This window comes from Entelurus aequoreus, linkage group LG16 (assembly GCF_033978785.1).
Source record: "Entelurus aequoreus isolate RoL-2023_Sb linkage group LG16, RoL_Eaeq_v1.1, whole genome shotgun sequence".
Classification (NCBI taxonomy): domain Eukaryota; kingdom Metazoa; phylum Chordata; class Actinopteri; order Syngnathiformes; family Syngnathidae; genus Entelurus; species Entelurus aequoreus.
The window spans coordinates 5534319-5559154 of NC_084746.1; the positions used below are offsets into that span (position 1 = coordinate 5534319).

Below are 24836 nucleotides of genomic sequence, written 5' to 3' on the forward strand. Positions count from 1 at the left end.
CTTCCGCCATCCTAGTCACTGCCGTTGTGTCCTTGGGCAAGACACTTTACCCACCTGCTCTCAGTGCCACCCACACTGGTTTAAATGTAACTTAGATATTGGGTTTTCACTATGTAAAGCGCTTTGAGTCACTAGAGAAAAGCGCTATATAAATATAATTCACTTCACTTCACTTCACTTATTTTAAGGTATTTTTGGGTTCATTGAAGTTAGCCAATTTGACTTGTTTTGGAAAGTCTTGACAAGCCGAATTTTCTTGTTCTATTGGCAGATAATTTTGCTTAGTTCAAATAAAATACCCCTCATTTTTGTATTTTTTTTTCCTGTTTTCTCGACATCCATTGCTTTCGGTCCCCCCTAGAGGTTTCTCATAGTCATTCACATTGACGTCCCACTGGGGTGAGTTTTCCTTGCCCGTATGTGGGCTCTGTACCGAGGATGTCGTTGTGGCTTGTACAGCCCTTTGAGACACTTGTGATTTAGGGCTATATAAATAAACATTGATTGATTGATTGATTGTTTTTGAACACTGACTTTTTGCAGTGCATTTAAAACGGTTTCCCTTTAGGGGACCTGTTTTTTTGGCCCCATACCGTCAGAGGTCCCCCTAAAGGTGACTGTGTAAGTAAGCATTGTCAGAACACACACACACACACACACACACACACACACACACACACACACACACACACACACACACACACACACACACACACACACACACACACACACACACACACACACACACACACACGTACAAAACACAACACCCCCAAAACTGCGGACTTGGGACCCTGGAATACGAGCAAACCCAGCAGCACACATGAGGACTACTCACATGCTCGGTGGAGTCCTGAATATTCCACTGATGGAGACACAGGACATGGGGCGGGGTGGATGAGGAGGGGGACAATGAGTCACAGGCAAAACAACAGACATGGGGAAAAAAAAAAAAAAAAGCCGGGAGACTTTTTTTTTTTTCCCCCCGCTGCAAGACAGATGGATGTAGGTGTCATGCGGTAGAGCAGCGTGATGTGATGGAGGTGAGGTGGTAAAAGAAAGTAGAATGAACAAAGTGTGTCATCAAGGTCGGGTGTGGTTTGAAAACTTTGCGTTATGATGATGCACTGCCTTGTTTCCGCTCCTGCCTATCAATCTTGACGGCGGCCATTAGGGGGACGCTTCTCACCCATTTCCCTCGCTCCTTGCCTCTCACCCTTTTTTTATTCATCACATTTCAATATGTTTTTCCAAACGCTCGCCTCTCGCTTTTGCCCCAAACATTCCCGGGGGGGGGGGGGGACGCCAGAGCCCATTTTCCCGCCGCCGGCGCCGACGTGGAGCATGAAATCTTGTTAGCGAGCGCCCGCACTCTACTAGCGCCGGGGCATTGAACACGTTGATGTGTAATGCCACCGACGCCATTTACCCACAACTAGCTGCAGAGTTCAGTGAATACGGCCAAGAAAACCACTGATGGGCATTGGGAGGTGGGGGGTGGGGGGGGTGGGCTCACCTGGGAGAGAAGGTTGGCTTGGCAAGGTTTGGTGATACCAAAATATATCATGTTTAGGGTCCGATAATGGCTTTTTTTCCCGATATCCCGATATTGTCCAACTCTTAATTACCGATACCAATATCAACCGATAGCGATATATACAGTCGTGGAATCAACACATTATTATGCCTAATTTGGTATGGTAAAGATAAGGTATTTTTAAATTTTTTTTATAAAATAAAACAAGATAAATAAATTAAAAACATTTTCTTGAATAAAAAAAGAAAGTAAAACAATATAAAAACAGTTGCGTACAAACTAGTAATTAATGAAAATGAGTGAAATGAACTGTTAAAGGTTAGTACTAGGGATGTCCGATAATGGCTTTTTGCCGATATCCGATATTGTCCAACTCTTTAATTACCGATACCGATATCAACCGATACCGATATCAACCGATATATACAGTCGTGGAATTAACACATTATTATGTCTAATTTGGACAACCAGGTATGGTGAAGATAAGGTACTTTTTAAAAAAAATTATAAAATAAAATAAGATAAATAAATTCAAAACATTTTCTTGAATAAAAAAGAAAGTAAAACAATATAAAAACAGTTACATAGAAACTAGTAATGAATGAAAATGAGTAACATTAACTGTTAAAGGTTAGTACTATTAGTGGAGCAGCAGCACGCACAATCATGTGTGCTTACGGACTGTATCCCTTGCAGACTGTATTGATATATATTGATATATAATGTAGGAACCAGAATATCAATAACAGAAGCAAACAACCCTTTTGTGTGAACGAGGAGGGAGGTTTTTTGGGTTGGTGCATTAATTGTAAGTGTATCTTGTGTTTTTTATGTTGATTTAATTAAAAAAAAAAAAAAAAAACCCCAAAAAAACCCGATACCGATAATAAAAAAAACGATACCGAAAATTTCCGATATTACATTTTAACGCATTTATCGGCCGATAATATCGGCAGGCCGATATTATCGGACATCCCTAGTTAGTACTATTAGTGGAGCAGCAGCACGCACAATCATGTGTGCTTACGGACTGTATCCCTTGCAGACTGTATTGATCTATATTGATATATAATGTAGGAACCAGAATATTAATAACAGAAAGAAACAACCCTTTTGTGTGAATGAGTGTGAATGGGGGAGGGAGGTTTTTTGGGTTGGTGCACTAATTCTAAGTGTATCTTGTGTTTTTTATGTTGATTTAATAAATAAAAAATAAATAAATAAAAAACCGATACCGATAATAAAAAAAAAAAACGATACCGATAATTTCCGATATTACATTTTAAAGATTTTTTTGGGCAGATAATAAACTCGTGACTAGAGCACAGCATTAGCTTAAAGGCCTACTGAAATGAAATTGTTTTATTTAAACGGGGATAGCAGATCCATTCTATGTGTCATACTTGATCATTTCGCGATATTGCCATATTTTTGCTGAAAGGATTTAGTAGAGAACAACGACGATAAAGTTCGTTAACTTTTGGTCGCTGATAAAAAAAAGCCTTGCCCCTACCGGAAGTAGCGTGAAGTGGAGTGCTCCTCACATTTCCCCATTGTTTACACCAGCAGCGAGAGAGATTCGGACCGAGAAAGCGACGATTACCCCACTAATTTGAGCGAGGATGAAAGATTCGTGGATGAGAAACGTGAGAGTGAAGGATTAGAGTGCAGTGCAGGACGTATATTTTTACGCTCTGACCGTAACTTAGGTACAAGCTGGCTCATTGGATTCCACACTCTCTCCTTTTTCTATTGTGGATCACGGATTTGTATTTCAAACCACCTCGGATACTATATCCTCTTGAAAATGAGAGTCGAGAAGGCGAAATGAACATTCACAGTGACTTTTATCTCCACGACAATACATCGGCGAAACACTTTAGCTACGGAGTTAACGTGATAGCATCGGGCTCAAATGCAGATATAAACAAAATAAATAAACCCCTGACTGGAAGGATAGACAGAAGATCAACAATACTATTAAACCATGGACATGTAACTACACGGTTAATGCTTTCCAGCCTGGCGAAGCTTAACAATGCTGTTGCTAACGACGCCATTGAAGCTAACTTAGCAACCGGACCTCACAGACCTATGATAAAAACATTAGCGCTCCACCTACGCCAGCCAGCCCTCATCTGCTCATCAACACCCGTGCTCACCTGCGTTCCAGCGATCGACGGAGCAACGAAGGACTTCACCCAATCACCAACGCGGTCGGCGGCTAGCGTCGGATAGCGCGTCTGCTATCCAAATCAAAGTCCTCCTGGTTGTGTTGCTGCAGCCAGCCGCCAATACACCGATCCCACCTACAGCTTTCTTCTTTGCAGTCTTCATTGTTCATTAAACAAATTGCAAAAGATTCACCAACACAGATGTCCAGAATACTGTGGAATTTTGCGATGAAAACAGAGCTTTTTTGTATTGGATTCAATGGGGTACCGATACTTCCGTTTCACTAGTGACGTCACGCGCATACATCATCATACATAGACGTTTTCAACCGGAAGTTTAGCGGGAAATATTTAAAATTGCACTTTATAAGTTAACCCGGCCGTATTGGCATGTGTTGCAATGTTAAGATTTCATCATTGATATATAAACTATCAGACTGCGTGGTTGCTAGTAGTGGCTTTCAGTAGGCCTTTAAACATGTGAGTTTGTCATGGCCACCTGTCTGGAGCGGCCGTTTTCGCCATTTCCTTTGAGTGGTTGCCATAGTCAGGCTTGACTGTCTCTGCCTTGGCGTACAACTGAGCTGCGTCCCACTGAAGGCTGTTCCTAATGCTGTGTCCTTCCTCTGTGGCTTAAAACAAAGAGAGACCACGATACGACTTCATCTCCAATCTCACACAAAACACGTTTTCTTGCCTATACCGCAGGGGGCAAACTTAATGGCATAAACGACCCCCTCCACCAAAACCCCCCAGTTATATTTACAAAGCCACCGCCAGCTGATAAGCGCCACGGCTGCAAAACCGAGTGGCATTTGTTGCCGCCTGCAGTGGAGGCGAACATGACGACACGGGCTGAGATTTGCGCCGATCTGGAGGAGCCGTCCCGAGTGATGGAGCGAAACGGGTGGAGGTGCTCTTTTCTTTCTATTTCTATTCATGCCTGCTATCTGAGGCAGTGAAGCATCGCTCACGTACACAAACACGCACACACCCACACCAGTTGAGGGAATGGCATCGGCAGTCAAAGCAAATCAAGCTGAGAAAGTAGTGGTGGATGTGGGCAAACACTGCCAGACGATATATTGACCTTCAAAAGCACCGCCGCTCGCTGGTATCTTCACTCACGCCACAAATAATACTTTTTATTCTGATGCCTGCTGTGGATACACGTCGCACGATTGCGCCAGTCTTCATTGTTCGGTGAACATAGATGAGTCGGGACCCAGGGTGGACCACTCATATGTGCATACGTTGGGGACGTCTCTGCCCTGCTGACCTGTCTCCACTCAAGATGATCTCCTGCTGGCCCCACTATGGACTGGACTCACACTATTATGTTAGATCCACTATGGACTGGACTCACACTATTATGTTAGATCCACTATGGACTGGGCTCTCACTATTATGTTAGATCCACTATGGACTGGACTCTCCCACTATTATGTTAGATCCACTATGGACTGGACTCTCACACTATTATGTTAGATCCACTATGGACTGGACTCTCACACTATTATATTAGATCCACTATGGACTGGACTCTCACTATTATGTTAAATCCACTATGGACTGGACTCTCCCACTATTATGTTAGATCCACTATGGACTGAACTCTCACAATATTATGTTAGATCCACTATGGACTGGACTCTCACAATATTATGTTAAATCCACTATGGACTGGACTCTCCCACTATTATGTTAGATCCACTATGGACTGAACTCTCACAATATTATGTTAGATCCACTATGGACTGGACTCTCACACTATTATGCTAGATCCACTATGGACTGGACTCTCACACTATTATGCTAGATCCACTATGGACTGGACTCTCACACTATTATGCTAGATCCACTATGGATTGGACTCTCCCACTATTATGCTAGATCCACTATGGACTGGACTCTCACACTATTATGCTAGATCCACTATGGACTGGACTCTCACACTATTATGTTAGATCCACTATGGACTGGACTCTCACAATAGTATGTTAGATCCACTATGGACTGAACTCTCACAATATTATGTTAGATCCACTATGGACTGGACTCTCACACTATTATGTTAGATCCACTATGGACTGGACTCTCACACTATTATGCTAGATCCACTATGGACTGGACTCTCACACTATTATGCTAGATCCACTATGGATTGGACTCTCCCACTATTATGCTAGATCCACTATGGACTGGACTCTCACACTATTATGCTAGATCCACTATGGACTGGACTCTCCCACTATTATGTTAGATCCACTATGGACTGGACTCTCACAATAGTATGTTAGATCCACTATGGACTGGACTCTCACACTATTATGCTAGATCCACTATGGACTGGACTCTCACACTATTATGCTAGATCCACTATGGATTGGACTCTCCCACTATTATGCTAGATCCACTATGGACTGGACTCTCACACTATTATGCTAGATCCACTATGGACTGGACTCTCCCACTATTATGTTAGATCCACTATGGACTGGACTCTCACAATAGTATGTTAGATCCACTATGGACTGGACTCTCACAATATTATCAGGTTCATGCTCGCCACGCCACCGCCCGGGAACAAAACAGAAGGGGGTTGATAACATCGCGCAGTCAGCGTGGGACTCTCGGTTTAAAATTAGCCGGGGAAATGAGGGAGTTGAGTGGGCTCGGGCTGGAAAAGAGGTGCTTGACGCGCCCACACGCTGGCGCCCTGCTCTACTCGGGAGCGTTGCGGCGAACCCTGCGAGAAGGTGAGGAGGCGAGGGGCAGTCGGAGAAGGAGGCGATACAAACACAATCTAACGTCCAATCAGTCCGCAGGTTTTTTTATCTGCTTTTGAATTCATCACTGATGACAAGGGTGCGAGTGGAGGGTGTGTCACCAGTCAACACGGTTTGGGAGCAGGGGGGGGTGGGGGGGGGTGGGGGGGTCCATGACTGTGTGTGGTCCTCGCTGACATACCGGGCAGGCCCGTGCATGCCGCCTACTCTCGGAGAAAACAACCGTTGAGATGACTCAATCAAGGGAAACCGACTTGCACGCAAGTCTGGTGGAATTACTCAACCGGCTTCTCAGGGCCGCTGGAGAGCAAAACCGGTGAGGAGGAAAAAAAACAAAAACAAGACAGCGGGTTTGCCAGAGGCGGGAACGTCAAACGGGTTTTCTTAGAGGCGTCGCGGGGACTGGCTCCGGCGCCAAATCTTACGAGATGCGTTAATCGTGTGGAGGTGTCAGCGAGGGTGTTTGGCACGACAGGTCACGGTGAGTTCAGCGAGGCAGAGTCTTGTTGAATGAAGCTTTGCATCGGGGGTTGATTCCGACTGCTTTATTTTCGCTAAAAATTCAAATTCTTCAGGGCGTGGAAAGATCCAGTGATTTTTTTTTTCTTCCTCTTTTGTCTTATTTTTACTCCACACCAGGGGTCACCAACGCGGTGCCCGCGGGCACCAGGTCGCCCGTAAGGACCAGTTGAGTAGCCCACTGGCCTGTTCTAAACATATCTCAAATAGCAGCACTTACCAGTGAGCTGCCTCTATTTTTTAAATTGTATTTATTTATTAGCAAGCTGGTCTCGCTGTGCTCGACATTTTTAATTCTAAGAGAGACAAAACTCAAATAGAATTTGAAAATCCAAGAAAATATTTTAAAGACTTGGTCTTCACTTGTTTAAATAAATTCATTATTTTTTTTACTTTGCTTCTTATAACTTTCAGAAAGACAATTTTCGAGACAAAATACAACCTTAAAAATGATTTTAGGATTTTTAAACACATATACCTTTTTACCTTTTAAATTCCTTCCTCTTATTTCCTGACAATTTAAATCAATGTTCATGTCAATTTTTTTTATTTATTGTAAAGAATAATACATACATTTTAATTCAATTCTTCATTTTAGCTTCTGTTTTTTCGACGAAGAATATTTGTGAAATATTTCTTCAAACTTATCATGATTAAAATTCAAAAAAATGATTCTGGCAAATCTAGAAAATCTGTAGAATCAAATTTAAACCTTATTTCAAAGTCTTTTGAATTTCTTTTAAAATTTTTGTTCTGGAAAATCTAGAATAAATAACGATTTGTCTTTGTTAGAAATATAGCTTGGTCCAATTTGTTATATATTCTAACAAAGTGCAGATTGGATTTTAACCTATTTAAAACATGTCATCCAAATTCTAAAATTAATCTTAATCAGGAAAAATTACTAATGATGTTCCATAAATTATTTTTTAAATTTTTTCAAAAAGATTCAAATTAGCTAGTTTTTCTCTTCTTTTTTTTGCGGTTGAATTTTGAATTTTAAAGAGTCGAAATTGAAGATAAACTATGTTTCAAAATTTAACTGTCATTTTTTTTCGTGTTTTCTCCTCTTTTAAACCGTTTAATTAAGTGTAAATATAATTAATTATTAACAATAACATAGAGTTAAAGGTAAATTGAGCAAATTGGCTATTTCTGGCAATTTATTTAAGTGTATATCAAACTGGTAGCCCTTCACATTAATCAGTACCCAAGAAGTAGCTCTTGGTTTCAAAAAGGTTGGTGACCCCTGCTCCACACACTTTGCTAACAGTGAGGTAGATTAAAAAACGGGGTGGTCCAAATATACCAAAATCAATCATCTTGATTTTGAATGTCTTCATATATATATACATTATATTGCCAAAAGTATTTATGTATAGAGTGTCCGCCCTGAGATCGGTAGGTTGACTACGGTCTGCACTGGAGCCAAACAGCAGGACAGGTGTAACAACTACATTATTACCTGTCACTCTTTATAACTCCTTGTGCAGATCTGAATGCTCATTATTTAAATGTTGACCTAAGTTTGAAGCAGAGGCGGTAATACTAATCGCCACGTTTGGCCGAGTCATACCAAAGACTATAAAAATGGGAGCCATTACCTCCCTGCTTGGCACTCAGCATCAAGGGTTGGAATTGGGGGTTGAATCACCAAAAATGATTCACAATATTGTTTCAACTGCTGATTTGTATGTTACCTGCATTTTTTGGGGGGGGTCTTTAATACTGCTCAGTGGCCTAGTGGTTAGAGTGTCCGCCCTGAGATCGGTAGGTTGACTACTGTCTGCACTGGAGCCAAACAGCAGGACAGGTGTAACAACTACATTATGACCTGTCACTCTTTATAACTCCTTGTGCAGATCTGAATGCTCATTATTTAAATGTTGACCTACGTTTGAAGCAAAGGCGGTAATACTAATCGCCACGTTTGGCCGAGTCATACCAAAGACTATAAAAATGGGAGCCATTACCTCCCGGCTTGGCACTCAGCATCAAGGGTTGGAATTGGGGGTTGAATCACCAAAAATTATTCACAATATTGTTTCAACTGCTGATTTGTATGTTACCTGCATTATTTTTTGGGTCTTTAATACTGCTCAGTGGCCTAGTGGTTAGAGTGTCCGCCCTGAGATCGGTAGGTTGACTACGGTCTGCACTGGAGCCAAACAGCAGGACAGGTGTAACAACTACATTATTACCTGTCACTCGTTATAACTCCTTGTGCAGATCTGAATGCTCATTATTTAAATGTTGACCTAAGTTTGAAGCAAAGGCGGTAATACTAATCGCCACGTTTGGCCGAGTCATACCAAAGACTATAAAAATGGGAGCCATTACCTCCCTGCTTGGCACTCAGCATCAAGGGTTGGAATTGGGGGTTGAATCACCAAAAATGATTCACAATATTGTTTCAACTGCTGATTTGTATGTTACCTGCATTATTTTTTGGGTCTTTAATACTGCTCAGTGGCCTAGTGGTTAGAGTGTCCGCCCTGAGATCGGTAGGTTGACTACGGTCTGCACTGGAGCCAAACAGCAGGACAGGTGTAACAACTACATTATGACCTGTCACTCTTTATAACTCCTTGTGCAGATCTGAATGCTCATTATTTAAATGTTGACCTAAGTTTGAAGCAGAGGCAGTAATACTAATCGCCACGTTTGGCCGAGTCATACCAAAGACTATAAAAATGGGAGCCATTACCTCCCTGCTTGGCACTCGAGCATCAAGGGTTGGAATTGGGGGTTGAATCACCAAAAATGATTCACAATATTGTTTCAACTGCTGATTTGTATGTTACCTGCATTATTTTTTGGGTCTTTAATACTGCTCAGTGGCCTAGTGGTTAGAGTGTCCGCCCTGAGATCGGTAGGTTGACTACTGTCTGCACTGGAGCCAAACAGCAGGACAGGTGTAACAACTACATTATTACCTGTCACTCCTTATAACTCCTTGTGCAGATCTGAATGCTCATTATTTAAATGTTGACCTAAGTTTGAAGCAGAGGCGGTAATACTAATCGCCACGTTTGGCCGAGTCATACCAAAGACTATAAAAATGGGAGCCATTACCTCCCGGCTTGGCACTCAGCATCAAGGGTTGGAATTGGGGGTTGAATCACCAAAAATTATTCACAATATTGTTTCAACTGCTGATTTGTATGTTACCTGCATTATTTTTTGGGTCTTTAATACTGCTCAGTGGCCTAGTGGTTAGAGTGTCCGCCCTGAGATCGGTAGGTTGACTACGGTCTGCACTGGAGCCAAACAGCAGGACAGGTGTAACAACTACATTATTACCTGTCACTCTTTATAACTCCTTGTGCAGATCTGAATGCTCATTATTTAAATGTTGACCTAAGTTTGAAGCAGAGGCGGTAATACTAATCGCCACGTTTGGCCGAGTCATACCAAAGACTATAAAAATGGGAGCCATTACTTCCCTGCTTGGCACTCAGCATCAAGGGTTGGAATTGGGGGTTGAATCACCAAAAATGATTCACAATATTGTTTCAACTGATGATTTGTATGTTACCTGCATTTTTTTGGGGGGGTCTTTAATACTGCTCAGTGGCCTAGTGGTTAGAGTGTCCGCCCTGAGATCGGTAGGTTGACTACGGTCTGCACTGGAGCCAAACAGCAGGACAGGTGTAACAACTACATTATGACCTGTCACTCTTTATAACTCCTTGTGCAGATCTGAATGCTCATTATTTAAATGTTGACTTGAGTTTGAAGCAGAGGCGGTAATACTAATCGCCACGTTTGGCCGAGTCATACCAAAGACTATAAAAATGGGAGCCATTACCTCCCTGCTTGGCACTCAGCATCAAGGGTTGGAATTGGGGGTTGAATCACCAAAAATGATTCACAATATTGTTTCAACTGCTGATTTGTATGTTACCTGCATTTTTTGGGGGGGGTCTTTAATACTGCTCAGTGGCCTAGTGGTTAGAGTGTCCGCCCTGAGATCGGTAGGTTGACTACTGTCTGCACTGGAGCCAAACAGCAGGACAGGTGTAACAACTACATTATGACCTGTCACTCTTTATAACTCCTTGTGCAGATCTGAATGCTCATTATTTAAATGTTGACCTACGTTTGAAGCAAAGGCGGTAATACTAATCGCCACGTTTGGCCGAGTCATACCAAAGACTATAAAAATGGGAGCCATTACCTCCCGGCTTGGCACTCAGCATCAAGGGTTGGAATTGGGGGTTGAATCACCAAAAATTATTCACAATATTGTTTCAACTGCTGATTTGTATGTTACCTGCATTATTTTTTGGGTCTTTAATACTGCTCAGTGGCCTAGTGGTTAGAGTGTCCGCCCTGAGATCGGTAGGTTGACTACGGTCTGCACTGGAGCCAAACAGCAGGACAGGTGTAACAACTACATTATTACCTGTCACTCGTTATAACTCCTTGTGCAGATCTGAATGCTCATTATTTAAATGTTGACCTAAGTTTGAAGCAAAGGCGGTAATACTAATCGCCACGTTTGGCCGAGTCATACCAAAGACTATAAAAATGGGAGCCATTACCTCCCTGCTTGGCACTCAGCATCAAGGGTTGGAATTGGGGGTTGAATCACCAAAAATGATTCACAATATTGTTTCAACTGCTGATTTGTATGTTACCTGCATTATTTTTTGGGTCTTTAATACTGCTCAGTGGCCTAGTGGTTAGAGTGTCCGCCCTGATATCGGTAGGTTGACTACTGTCTGCACTGGAGCCAAACAGCAGGACAGGTGTAACAACTACATTATGACCTGTCACTCTTTATAACTCCTTGTGCAGATCTGAATGCTCATTATTTAAATGTTGACCTAAGTTTGAAGCAGAGGCAGTAATACTAATCGCCACGTTTGGCCGAGTCATACCAAAGACTATAAAAATGGGAGCCATTACCTCCCTGCTTGGCACTCGAGCATCAAGGGTTGGAATTGGGGGTTGAATCACCAAAAATGATTCACAATATTGTTTCAACTGCTGATTTGTATGTTACCTGCATTATTTTTTGGGTCTTTAATACTGCTCAGTGGCCTAGTGGTTAGAGTGTCCGCCCTGAGATCGGTAGGTTGACTACTGTCTGCACTGGAGCCAAACAGCAGGACAGGTGTAACAACTACATTATTACCTGTCACTCCTTATAACTCCTTGTGCAGATCTGAATGCTCATTATTTAAATGTTGACCTAAGTTTGAAGCAGAGGCGGTAATACTAATCGCCACGTTTGGCCGAGTCATACCAAAGACTATAAAAATGGGAGCCATTACCTCCCGGCTTGGCACTCAGCATCAAGGGTTGGAATTGGGGGTTGAATCACCAAAAATTATTCACAATATTGTTTCAACTGCTGATTTGTATGTTACCTGCATTATTTTTTGGGTCTTTAATACTGCTCAGTGGCCTAGTGGTTAGAGTGTCCGCCCTGAGATCGGTAGGTTGACTACGGTCTGCACTGGAGCCAAACAGCAGGACAGGTGTAACAACTACATTATTACCTGTCACTCTTTATAACTCCTTGTGCAGATCTGAATGCTCATTATTTAAATGTTGACCTAAGTTTGAAGCAGAGGCGGTAATACTAATCGCCACGTTTGGCCGAGTCATACCAAAGACTATAAAAATGGGAGCCATTACTTCCCTGCTTGGCACTCAGCATCAAGGGTTGGAATTGGGGGTTGAATCACCAAAAATGATTCACAATATTGTTTCAACTGATGATTTGTATGTTACCTGCATTTTTTTGGGGGGGTCTTTAATACTGCTCAGTGGCCTAGTGGTTAGAGTGTCCGCCCTGAGATCGGTAGGTTGACTACGGTCTGCACTGGAGCCAAACAGCAGGACAGGTGTAACAACTACATTATGACCTGTCACTCTTTATAACTCCTTGTGCAGATCTGAATGCTCATTATTTAAATGTTGACTTGAGTTTGAAGCAGAGGCGGTAATACTAATCGCCACGTTTGGCCGAGTCATACCAAAGACTATAAAAATGGGAGCCATTACCTCCCTGCTTGGCACTCAGCATCAAGGGTTGGAATTGGGGTTTGAATCACCAAAAATGATTCACAATATTGTTTCAACTGCTGATTTGTATGTTACCTGCATTATTTTTTGGGTCTTTAATACTGCTCAGTGGCCTAGTGGTTAGAGTGTCCGCCCTGAGATCGGTAGGTTGACTACGGTCTGCACTGGAGCCAAACAGCAGGACAGGTGTAACAACTACATTATGACCTGTCATTCTTTATAACTCCTTGTGCAGATCTGAATGCTCATTATTTAAATGTTGACCTACGTTTGAAGCAAAGGCGGTAATACTAATCGCCACGTTTGGCCGAGTCATACCAAAGACTATAAAAATGGGAGCCATTACCTCCCTGCTTGGCACTCAGCATCAAGGGTTGGAATTGGGGGTTGAATCACCAAAAATGATTCACAATATTGTTTCAACTGCTGATTTGTATGTTACCTGCATTTTTTGGGGGGGTCTTTAATACTGCTCAGTGGCCTAGTGGTTAGAGTGTCCGCCCTGAGATCGGTAGGTTGACTACTGTCTGCACTGGAGCCAAACAGCAGGACAGGTGTAACAACTACATTATTACCTGTCACTCTTTATAACTCCTTGTGCAGATCTGAATGCTCATTATTTAAATGTTGACCTAAGTTTGAAGCAAAGGCGGTAATACTAATCGCCACGTTTGGCCGAGTCATACCAAAGACTATAAAAATGTTGCTGCTTGGCACTCAGCATCAAGGGTTGGAATTGGGGTTTGAATCAGCAAAAATGATTCCCGGGCGCGGCCACTGCTGCTGCTCACTGCTCCCCTCACCTCCCAGCGGGTGGAACAAGGGGGATGGGTCAAATGCAGAGGGTAATTTCACCACACCTCGTGGTACTTTGACTAACTTTAATGCAATGCTGTGTCACGATACTGTCTCAAGCACCACGATATGGAATATCGGCCAATACTCAAAGCCCCCAGTATTGGTTGTAATATCATAAGTGGTATCGATAGTGTGCCGTCATCTAGCAGTGGACGGACACACAAACATTGCACATTGTGTGCGCAGAAGAACATGGCGTGCCGTCGCAGCAGCAGTAAAAATGGTCAAAGGGTGACTTTAGCAGCGTACTCGCCACCACAATGATAAAGAGTGAAGACGGGAGGATATTTACAAATGCTAATGCAGGTTAATAGCGCCACAGTCAAGGGCACAGCTGTGTGTATCTGCAGGGGTACGCCGACCAGGAGCCCGCTGGGGCCGTCTTTTAAAAATGAGATGTGGCGGTCGAGGGCGTGTTTCCATTAACGTTACTGCTCTTGGTTATTTGTGTTTGTTTATAAGATATTCATTATCACGTCAATTGTCTAGCGGGCTTTCACTGCTCTGTGAACACAAAGAAAATACAATAAAAACATCAACCGATACTGTGCGGCAATAAAACACAAAAGGATATTCATTCTATAATTATGAGTCTCGAACGAGTCGAGTTTCTTGAAGGCACTTTCAAATGAATGTCGAGAAACGAATTGCGGTCGCGAACAAGATGCACACGGTGAGAAAGTTATTCCATTTCAGGAGTTCAATTAAGACAAAGAGATCAATTTTCAGTTTCAGTTTTTTTTTTGTTAAGAGCACTTGCAACAATACAGCAGTTTTAGTTGCGTATTACTTACACATAAAAAGTCTACAAGGCAGAAGCTGATGAGAAAGTATTCAGTAACAAATGTGTCCGTGTCATTCAACCTACTGCTGTCACGGCGCACGCACAATCCCGCGTGTCATCTGCCACGCGCCGGCAAAGCCGCAGGCAATCAGTAGTCAGCGCACCTGGGACCAATGAGGGCAGGCGGCATGAATCGATTAACGTGGACCCCGACTTAAACAAGTTGAAAAACGTACTCGGGTGTTACCATTTAGTGTACTGTACTGTGCAATCTACTAATACAAGTTTCAATCAATCAATAAAAAGACGAGCAGACCCGAAGATCCCGTGCTGGAACGTAGTTCACTCTTGCAGTAAGCATCCCGTCTCTAGCTTCCCTCCCTCATACTCGCTCTCTCTCTCTGTGCCTTCCCTGTTCCCGTGTTTTATGTCTGTCGTGTCTCCCGCAGTACTTCCCCTATCTTCCGTGATCGAGCTTCTCGACTTCCCTCTGGATTCCGGACTGCCTTCCCCGATCTTCGACCCCTGCTTGGACACGGACCTCGTTGCTTCTCTCCAGCCCCCCACTGCTTGCCTGCCCACGGACTGCCTTCTTGCCTTACCCCTTTGGTCTGACGAAGGATTCATCCAACACGCACATACAACAAACCCTGGTCTCCTTCCCTCGCCGTACTTAACAACCGCGTCATGAACTTAACATAATGAAATATTGTGGTCACAAGGTGTCACCACAAAAAAGTAATTACCACACCACCTCAACTTGAAGAGAGCACAAGTCCATTCAGGACAGTTAATGATAAATAGGTTAGTGTCATTCATTAAAATGGCTTTTTTTGGCACGCAATCCTTTTTTATTTTTTACCATGGAGGCAAAAGGTTTGGACGCCCCTGTTTTGGGTGTGATCCTGTGCCAGAACGTAGTTCACTTTCGCAGTAAGCATCCCGTCTCTGGCTTCCCTCCCTCGTACTCGCTCTCTCTGTCCGTGCCTTCCCTGTTCCCGAGTTTTATCTTCCATGATCGAGCTCCTCGACTTCCCTCTGGATTCCGGACTGCCTTCCCCGATACTCGACCCCTGCATGGACACGGACCTCATTGCTTCTCTCCAGCCCCCCACCGCTTGACTGCCCCACGGACTGCCTTCTCGCCTTGCCCCCTTTGGTCTGACGAAGGATTCATCCGACACGCACGTACAACAAACCCTGGTCTCCTTCCCTCGCCGTACTTAACAACCGCATCATGAACTTAACATAATGAAATATTTTGGTCACAAAACGTCACCAAAAAAAAGTAAATGCCCCCATCTACCTCAAAGAACTACTCACCCCCAAATCCTCCACATGACACCGCCGCTCCGGACAGGCTAACCTCCTCCAACCTCCGAGGACAAAGCTACGAACTATGGGAGACCGGGCTTTCTGCTCCGCCGCTCCCAGTCTGTGGAACGCTCTCCCTGACCACCTGAGGGCACCACAGACTGTGGATGCTTTTAAAAAAGGCTTAAAAACCCTTCTTTTTATGCATATGCATACTAGTTCCAGCTATTAGGCTATTATCTTTTTATTATTATATATTTTTTTTCAATACACTGTAGCACTTTGAGGTTGTTTGCTCAATGTAAAGTGCTTTTTACAAATAAAATCTATTATTATTATTATTATTATTATTATTATTATTATTATTAATTACCACACCACCTCAACTTGAAGAGAGCACAAGTCCATTCCAGACAGTTAATGACAAATAGGTTAATGTCATTCATTAAATTGGCTTTTTTTTGGCACACAATTGTTCTTTTTTTACCATGGAGGCAAAAGGTTTGGATGCCCCTATTTTGGGTGTGATCCTGTGCCAGAACGTAGTTCACTTTCGCAGTAAGCATCCCGTCTCTGGCTTCCCTCCCTCGTACTCGCTCTCTCTGTCCGTGCCTTCCCTGTTCCCGAGTTTTATCTTCCATGATCGAGCTCCTCGACTTCCCTCTGGATTCCGGACTGCCTTCCCCGATCCTCGACCCCTACATGGAAACGGACCTCGTTGCTTCTCTCCAGCCCCCCACCGCTTGACTGCCCCACGGACTGCCTTCTCGCCTTGCCCCCTTTGGTCTGACGAAGGATTCATCCGACACGCACGTACAACAAACCCTGGTCTCCTTCCCTCGCCGTACTTAACAACCGCGTCATGAACTTAACATAATGAAATATTTTGGTCACAAAACGTCACCAAAAAAAGGTAAATGCCCCCCTCTACCTCAAAGAACTACTCACCCCCAAATCCTCCACATGACACCGCCGCTCCGGACAGGCTAACCTCCTCCAACCTCCGAGGACAAAGCTACGAACTATGGGAGACCGGGCTTTCTGCTCCGCCGCTCCCAGTCTGTGGAACGCTCTCCCTGACCACCTGAGGGCACCACAGACTGTGGATGCTTTTAAAAAAGGCTTAAAAACCCTTCTTTTTATGCATATGCATACTAGTTCCAGCTATTAGGCTATTATCTTTTTATTATTATATATTTTTTTTCAATACACTGTAGCACTTTGAGGTTGTTTGCTCAATGTAAAGTGCTTTTTACAAATAAAATCTATTATTATTATTATTATTATTAATTACCACACCACCTCAACTTGAAGAGAGCACAAGTCCATTCCAGACAGTTAATGATAAATAGGTTAGTGTCATTCATTAAATTGGCTTTTTATGGCACACTTTTTTTTTTTTTTTACCATGGAGGCAAAAGGTTTGGACGCCCCTGTTTTAGGTGTTTACCATGCTTTTGTGGATCTTTTAATGCATTTTTTTTTAAAATGAGAGGTTCCACTCTAGTTTTAATACCGGTAGATAAACTTGGTAACGAGGCAGTGCATGTGAAGAACTTGTGCAAGAACCCAATTACTCCACACATAGAACACGTCTGCAGAGTACAAACCCCGTTTCCATATGAGTTGGGAAATTGTTAGATGTAAATATAAACGGAATGCAATGATTTGCAAATCCTTTTCAACCCATATTCAGTTGAATGCACTACAAAGACAAGATATTTGATGTTCAAACTCATAAACTTTTTTTTTTTTTGCAAATAATAATTAACTTAGAATTTCATGGCTGCAACACGTGCCAAAGTAGTTGGGAAAGGGCATGTTCACCACTGTGTTACATGGCCTTTCCTTTTAACAACACTCAGTAAAAATTTGGGAACTGAGGAGACACATTTTTGAAGCTTCTCAGGTGGAATTCTTTCCCATTCTTGCTTGATGTACAGCTTAAGTTGTTCAACAGTCCGGGGGTCTCCGTTGTGCTATTTTAGGCTTCATAATGCGCCACACATTTTCAATGGGAGACAGGTCTGGACTACAGGCAGGCCAGTCTAGTACCCGCACTCTTTTACTATGAAGCCACGTTGATGTAACACGTGGCTTGGCATTGTCTTGCTGAAATAAGCAGGGGCGTCCATGGTAACGTTGCTTGGATGGCAACATATGTTGCTCCAAAAGCTGTATGTACCTTTCAGCATTAATGGTGCCTTCACAGATGTGTAAGTTACCCATGTCTTGGGCACTAATACACCCCCATACCATCACACATGCTGGCTTTTACACTTTGCGCCTATAACAATCCGGATGGTTCTTTTCCTCTTTGGTCCGGAGGACACGACGTCCACAGTTTCCAAAAACAATTTAAAATGTGGACTCGTCAGACCACAGAACACTTTTACACTTTGCATCAGTCCATCTTAGATGAGCTCAGGCCCAGCGAAGCCGACGGCGTTTCTGGGTGTTGTTGATAAACGGTTTTCGCCTTGCATAGGAGAGTTTTAACTTGCACTTACAGATGTATCGACCAACTGTAGTTACTGACAGTGGGTTTCTGAAGTGTTCCTGAACCCATGTGGTGATATCCTTTACACACTAATGTCGCTTGTTGATGCAGTACAGCCTGAGGGATGGAAGGTCACGGGCTTAGCTGCTTACGTGCAGTGATTTCTCCAGATTCTCTGAACCCTGTGATGATATTACGGAGCGTAGATGGTGAAATCCCTAAATTCCTTGCAATAGCTGGTTGGGAAAGGTTTTTCTTAAACTGTTCAACAATTTGCTCACGCATTTGTTGACAAAGTGGTGACCCTCGCCCCATCCTTGTTTGTGAATGACTGAGCATTTCATGGAATCTACTTCTATACCCAATCATGGCACCCACCTGTTCCCAATTTGCCTGGTATGTTCCAAATAAGTGTTTGATGAGCATTCCTCAACTTTATCAGTATTTATTGCCACCTTTCCCAACTTCTTTGTCACGTGTTGCTGGCATCAAATTCTAAAGTTTATGATTATTTGCACAAAAAAAAAAAAATTCTATCAGTTTGAACATCAAATATGTTGTCTTTGTAGCATATTCAACTGAATATGGGTTGAAAAGGATTTGCAAATCATTGTATTCCGTTTATATTTACATCTAACACCATTTCCCAACTCATATGGAAACGGGGTTAGTAGATCCAGTTTTCAGTCCAATGTGTAAAGATAAAAACAAAGAGGAAAAAGATGGCGGTAGTGGAAAGGAAGACCTGGTGTTGAAGTGTGAACTCATATATGGAGGAGTAGATGGAAGATGAGAAGGAAATGAACATCACACAGCTGGAGACAGAGTTGGGGTGGGGGGGATGGGGATGGGGGGGGGGCATCTCTCTGTACCTGCGCCTCCGGCAAGGTGACGTCCAGCATGTCGGGCTGTCCCCGCGGCTCGCCGTTCTCCAGGCGGGAGAAGATGACCTGGTAGCCTCTTATCTGGCCGTGTTGCTTGCTCTGCAGGGGCGGCTTCCAGGTGACCCTGATGGTGGTGGAGTTCACCACCTCCACCTCCAGCTTCCTAGGGGGCGCTCCCGGCACTGCAAACCAGAGGGAAATGATGGAAGGGGACGGGGAGGGGGAAAAAAAAACAAAACAAAAAAACGCTGAGCTTGCAGTTTTCTTCTGCGCTTTGATGAGGCGGAGGAGACGACTGCTGTGTTATTTATGGACTTGATAAAAAAAAAGGAAGCGCTGGCAATGAATCAACGCTTTGGAGCGACTATGTCAGCGGAGGAAGCGTCTTATGTGGGACAGCATGCGGGGCCCACTGATGTCTGTAATGGCCTGCGTTTCCTCGCAAAATTAGCTGCGTTGCGGCAAACTTCAAAAACAAAGAAAAAACTAATTATAGGCTAATTTCTCGGAGGAGTCGCTGCTCTCTTTCACACTGCAAACAGAGCAAGGAAAAGAAGGAGAGGAAAGAGACGGAGGAGCGCTCCACTTCTTCAAGACCCGGATGTCAACACTGAAAGTGGGGAGGAAAGACACACACACACACACACACACACACACACACACACACACACACACACACACACACACACACACACACACACACACACACACACACACACACACACACACACACACACACACACACACACACACACACACACACATTCTTGTATTTGTTACCTTCTTGAGACCTCCGAAAAATGCCTACCTCTCTAGGACCACCCTTTCTAGATATATAAATATTTATATTTACAACATTAATAATATATACATACTATGCAAATTTAAAAAAAGGTAAGCTTTTATTTTTTGTTTGTAATTGTAATCTTCATTATTTATTTAAAGTTATTACAATATGTCTTTATATACATATTTATTTATTTTATTTTTTTTAATTAATTTTCGCCAAAGGGGGCGCATTTCAATTTTTTTACACACAATGTATGCACATTAAATCAACCAAAAAAATCCTGACTTTGGAGCAATGTTCACGGACTGTAGTGTTTGGCTCTCTATTAGATGCAATGGTTTTCCGTATTGGGACCATGATTTATGTCCTAACTTGTTCACCGGTCCTCATGTTGAAGCTACTTTTCCTTGTTGATGTCTCAAGAAGGGTAGAAATACAAGAACACACACACACATACATTCTTGTATTTGTTACCTTCTTGAGACCTTTGTAAAAATGCCCACCTCTTTAGGACCACCCTTTCTAGATATATAAAGATTTATATTTACAACATTAATCATATATACATACTATGCAAATTTTAAAAAAAGGTAAGCTTTTATTTTTTGTTTGTAATTGTAATCTTCATTATTTTTTTTAAAGTTATTACAATATGTCTTTATATACATATTTATTTTTTTAAATTAATTTTCGCCAAAGGGGGCGCATTTCAATTTTTTTACACACAATGTATGCACATTAAATCAACCAAAAAATCCTGACTTTGGAGCAATGTTCACGGACTGTAGTGTTTGGCTCTCTATTAGATGCAATGGTTTTCCGTATTGGGACCATGATTTATGTCCTAACTTGTACACCGGTCCTCATATGGAAGCTACTTTTCCTTGTTGATGTCTCAAGAAGAGTAGAAATACAAGAACACACACAAACACACACACACACATTCTTGTATTTGTTACGTTCTTGAGACACCGAAAAATGCCTACCTCTTTAGGACCACCCTTTCCAGATATATAAATATTTATATTTACAACATTAATCATATATACATACTATGCAAATTTAAAAAAAGGTAAGCTTTTATTTTTTGTTTGTAATTGTAATCTTCATTATTTATTCAAAGTTATTACAATATGTCTTTATATACATATTTATTTATTTTTTTTAAAAATTAATTTTGGCCAAAGGGTGCGCATTTCAATTTCTTACACACAATGTATGCACATTAAATCAACCAAAAAAATCCTGACTTTGGAGCAATGTTCACGGACTGTAGTGTTTGGCTCTCTATTAGATGCAATGGTTTTCCGTATTGGGACCATGATTTATGTCCTAACTTGTTCACCGGTCCTCATAAGGAAGGTACTTTTCCTTGTTGATGTCTCAAGAAGGGTAGACATACAAGAACACACACACACAAACACACACACACACACACATTCTTGTACCTTCTTGAGACCTCCGAAAAAGGCCTACCTCTCTAGGACCACCCTTTCTAGATATATAAAGATTTATATTTACAACATTAATAATATATACATACTATGCAAATTTAAAAAAGGTAAGCTTTTATTTTTTGTTTGTAATTGTAATCTTCATTATTTATTTAAAGTTATTACAATATGTCTTTATATACATATTTATTTATTTTTTAATTAATTTTGGCCAAAGGGGGTGCATTTTAATTTCTTACACACAATGTATGCACATTAAATCAACCAAAAAATCCTGACTTTGGAGCAATGTTCACGGACTCTAGTATTTGGCTCTCTATTAGATGCAATGGTTTTCCGTATTGGGACCATGATTTCGGTCCTAACTCATATGGAAGCTACTTTTCCTTGTTGATGTCTCAAGAAGAGTAGAAATACAAGAACACACACAAACACACACACATTCTTGTATTTGTTACGTTCTTGAGACCTCCGAAAAATGCCCACCTCTTTAGGACCACCCTTTCCAGATATATAAATATTTATATTTACAACATTAATCATATATACATACTATGCAAATTTAAAAAAAGGTAAGCTTTTATTTTTTGTTTGTAATTGTAATCTTCATTATTTATTTAAAGTTATTACAATATGTCTTTATATACATATTTATTTATTTATTTATTTTAATTAATTTTGGCCAAAGGGGGCGCATTTCAATTTCTTACACACAACGTATGCACATTAAATTGACAAAAAAAATCCTGACTTTGGAGCAATGTTCACGGACTCTAGTATTTGGCTCTCTATTAGATGCAACGGTTTTCCGTATTGGGACCATGATTTCGGTCCTCATGTGGAAGGTACTTTTCCTTGTTGATGTCTCAAGAAGGGTAGAAAAACAAGAACACACACACACACACACACACACACACACACACACACACACACAAACACACATTTTTGTATTTGTTACCTTCTTGAGACCTCCGAAAAATGCCTACCTCTTTAGGACCACCCTTTCTAGATATATAAAGATTTATATTTACAACATTAGTAATATATACATACTATGCAAAAATAAAAAAGGTAAGGTTTTATTTTATTTATTTTTTTAATTTTTTGTTTGTCATTGTAATCTTCATAATTTACTTCAAGTTATTACAATATGTCTCTATATACATATTTATTTATTTATTTTTTAATTTAATTTAGGCCAAAGGGGGCGCATTTCAATTTCTAACACACACGTGTTAATCCATACGTTGGCCAGAGGGGGAGCACTTCAAATTCTTATACACACTTGTTATTTCATATGTTGACCGGAGGGGGAGCACTTTTAAAACCGACACACAGTCAATTGGAAAAATCCCTCCTCAATGTTTACTTTTGTATGCACCTCAAATCTACAACAACAAAAATCCTGACTTTGGAGCAATGTTCACGGACTCTAGTATTTGGCTCTCTATTAGATGCAATGGTTTTCCGCATTGGGACCATGATTTCGGTCCTAACTTGTACACCGGTCCTCATATGGAAGCTACTATTCCTTGTTGAAGTCTCAAGAAGAGTAGAAATACAAGAACACACACAAACACACACGTACATTTTCTTGTATTTGTTACCTTCTTGAGACCACCGAAAAATGCCTACCTCTTTAGGACCACCCTTTCCAGATATATAAATATTTATATTTACAACATTAATCATATATACATACTATGCAAATTTAAAAAAAGGTAAGCTTTTATTTTTTGTTTGTAATTGTAATCTTCATTATTTATTTAAAGTTATTACAATATGTCTTTATATACATATTTATTTATTTATTTATTTTAATTAATTTTGGCCAAAGGGGGCGCATTTCAATTTCTTACACACAACGTATGCACATTAAATAGACAAAAAAAAATCCTGACTTTGGAGCAATGTTCACGGACTCTAGTATTTGGCTCTCTATTAGATGCAACGGTTTTCCGTATTGGGACCATGATTTCGGTCCTCATGTGGAAGGTACTTTTCCTTGTTGATGTCTCAAGAAGGGTAGAAAAACAAGAACACACACACACACACAAACACACATTCTTGTATTTGTTACCTTCTTGAGACCTCCGAAAAATGCCTACCTCTTTAGGACCACCCTTTCTAGATATATAAATATTTATATTTACAACATTAGTAATATATACATACTATGCAAAAATAAAAAAGGTAAGCTTTTATTTTTATTTTTTTTTTAATTTTTTGTTTGTCATTGTAATCTTCATAATTTACTTCAAGTTATTACAATATGTCTTTATATACATATTTATTTATTTATTTTTTAATTTAATTTAGGCCAAAGGGGGCGCATTTCAATTTCTGACACACACTTGTTAATCCATACGTTGGCCAGAGGGGGAGCACTTCAAATCCTTATACACACTTGTTATTTCATATGTTGACCGGAGGGGGAGCACTTTTAAAACCGACACACAGTCCATTGGAAAAATCCCTCCTCAATGTTTACTTTTGTATGCACCTCAAATCAACAACAACAAAAATCCTGACTTTGGAGCAATGTTCACGGACTCTAGTATTTGGCTCTCTATTAGATGCAATGGTTTTCCGTATTGGGACCATGATTTTGGTCCTAACTTGAAGGTACTTTTCCTTGTTGATGTCTCAAGAAGGGTGGAGATACAAGAACACACCCACACACACACACCCACACCCACACAGTTTCGAGGTGATGAGACATAACCTGCAATAGCGTTTGAAGCCAAGTTGGAAGAAAAAAAAGCTGGTGGCTACAAGAGAGCCTCAGGAGAGCCTCATTATCTTGAGATTGATCAACAAACAAGTCTTGCAGATTTTTTTGGCGCCAACCTACCGTCCTCTTTGGTTTTCATCCTCACCGGGGCGCTCTCGGGGCCCGGCCCCACATCCGTGTGGGCCCTCACCCACACCTGATACTCGGTCCACTTCTCCAGCTCTTCTATGACATAGTCGGTGGCTCCGGCGTCAATGCCGGTGGCCTCGTGGCGCTCCGTGTCCTCGCCAGACAGCGCCTGGTAGCTGACCGTGTAGCGCACGATGGCGCCGTGGCGGCTGGCGGCGGGCGGGGCCGCCCAACTCACCTTGAGGCTGGTGGAGCTCAGGCCGTACAGGCGGACATCCTGGGGCGGGGCGGAGGGGGCTGCACAACCACACGGGGAAGGGGGGGGGGGGAA

At 41.8% G+C, this 24836-nt stretch overlaps 1 protein-coding gene across 14 annotated transcripts in view; it reads right to left on the reverse strand.

Annotated features, from left to right (window-relative positions):
* LOC133631554 (receptor-type tyrosine-protein phosphatase F) overlaps positions 1 to 24836 on the reverse strand; it is a 595429-nt gene that overhangs the window by 121663 nt on the left and 448930 nt on the right. For 5 of the 14 annotated variants that reach the window (XM_062023870.1, XM_062023862.1, XM_062023864.1 and 2 more), the window contains 3 exons: positions 24497 to 24802; positions 19387 to 19580; positions 839 to 865 (listed from right to left, as the gene is read on the reverse strand). In XM_062023870.1, coding sequence (XP_061879854.1) covers positions 839 to 865; positions 19387 to 19580; positions 24497 to 24802 — 527 coding nt within the window. The remainder of the gene's footprint in view (positions 1 to 838; positions 866 to 19386; positions 19581 to 24496; positions 24803 to 24836) is intronic. The other 9 variants (XM_062023872.1, XM_062023869.1, XM_062023873.1 and 6 more) reach the window with 3 other exon arrangements.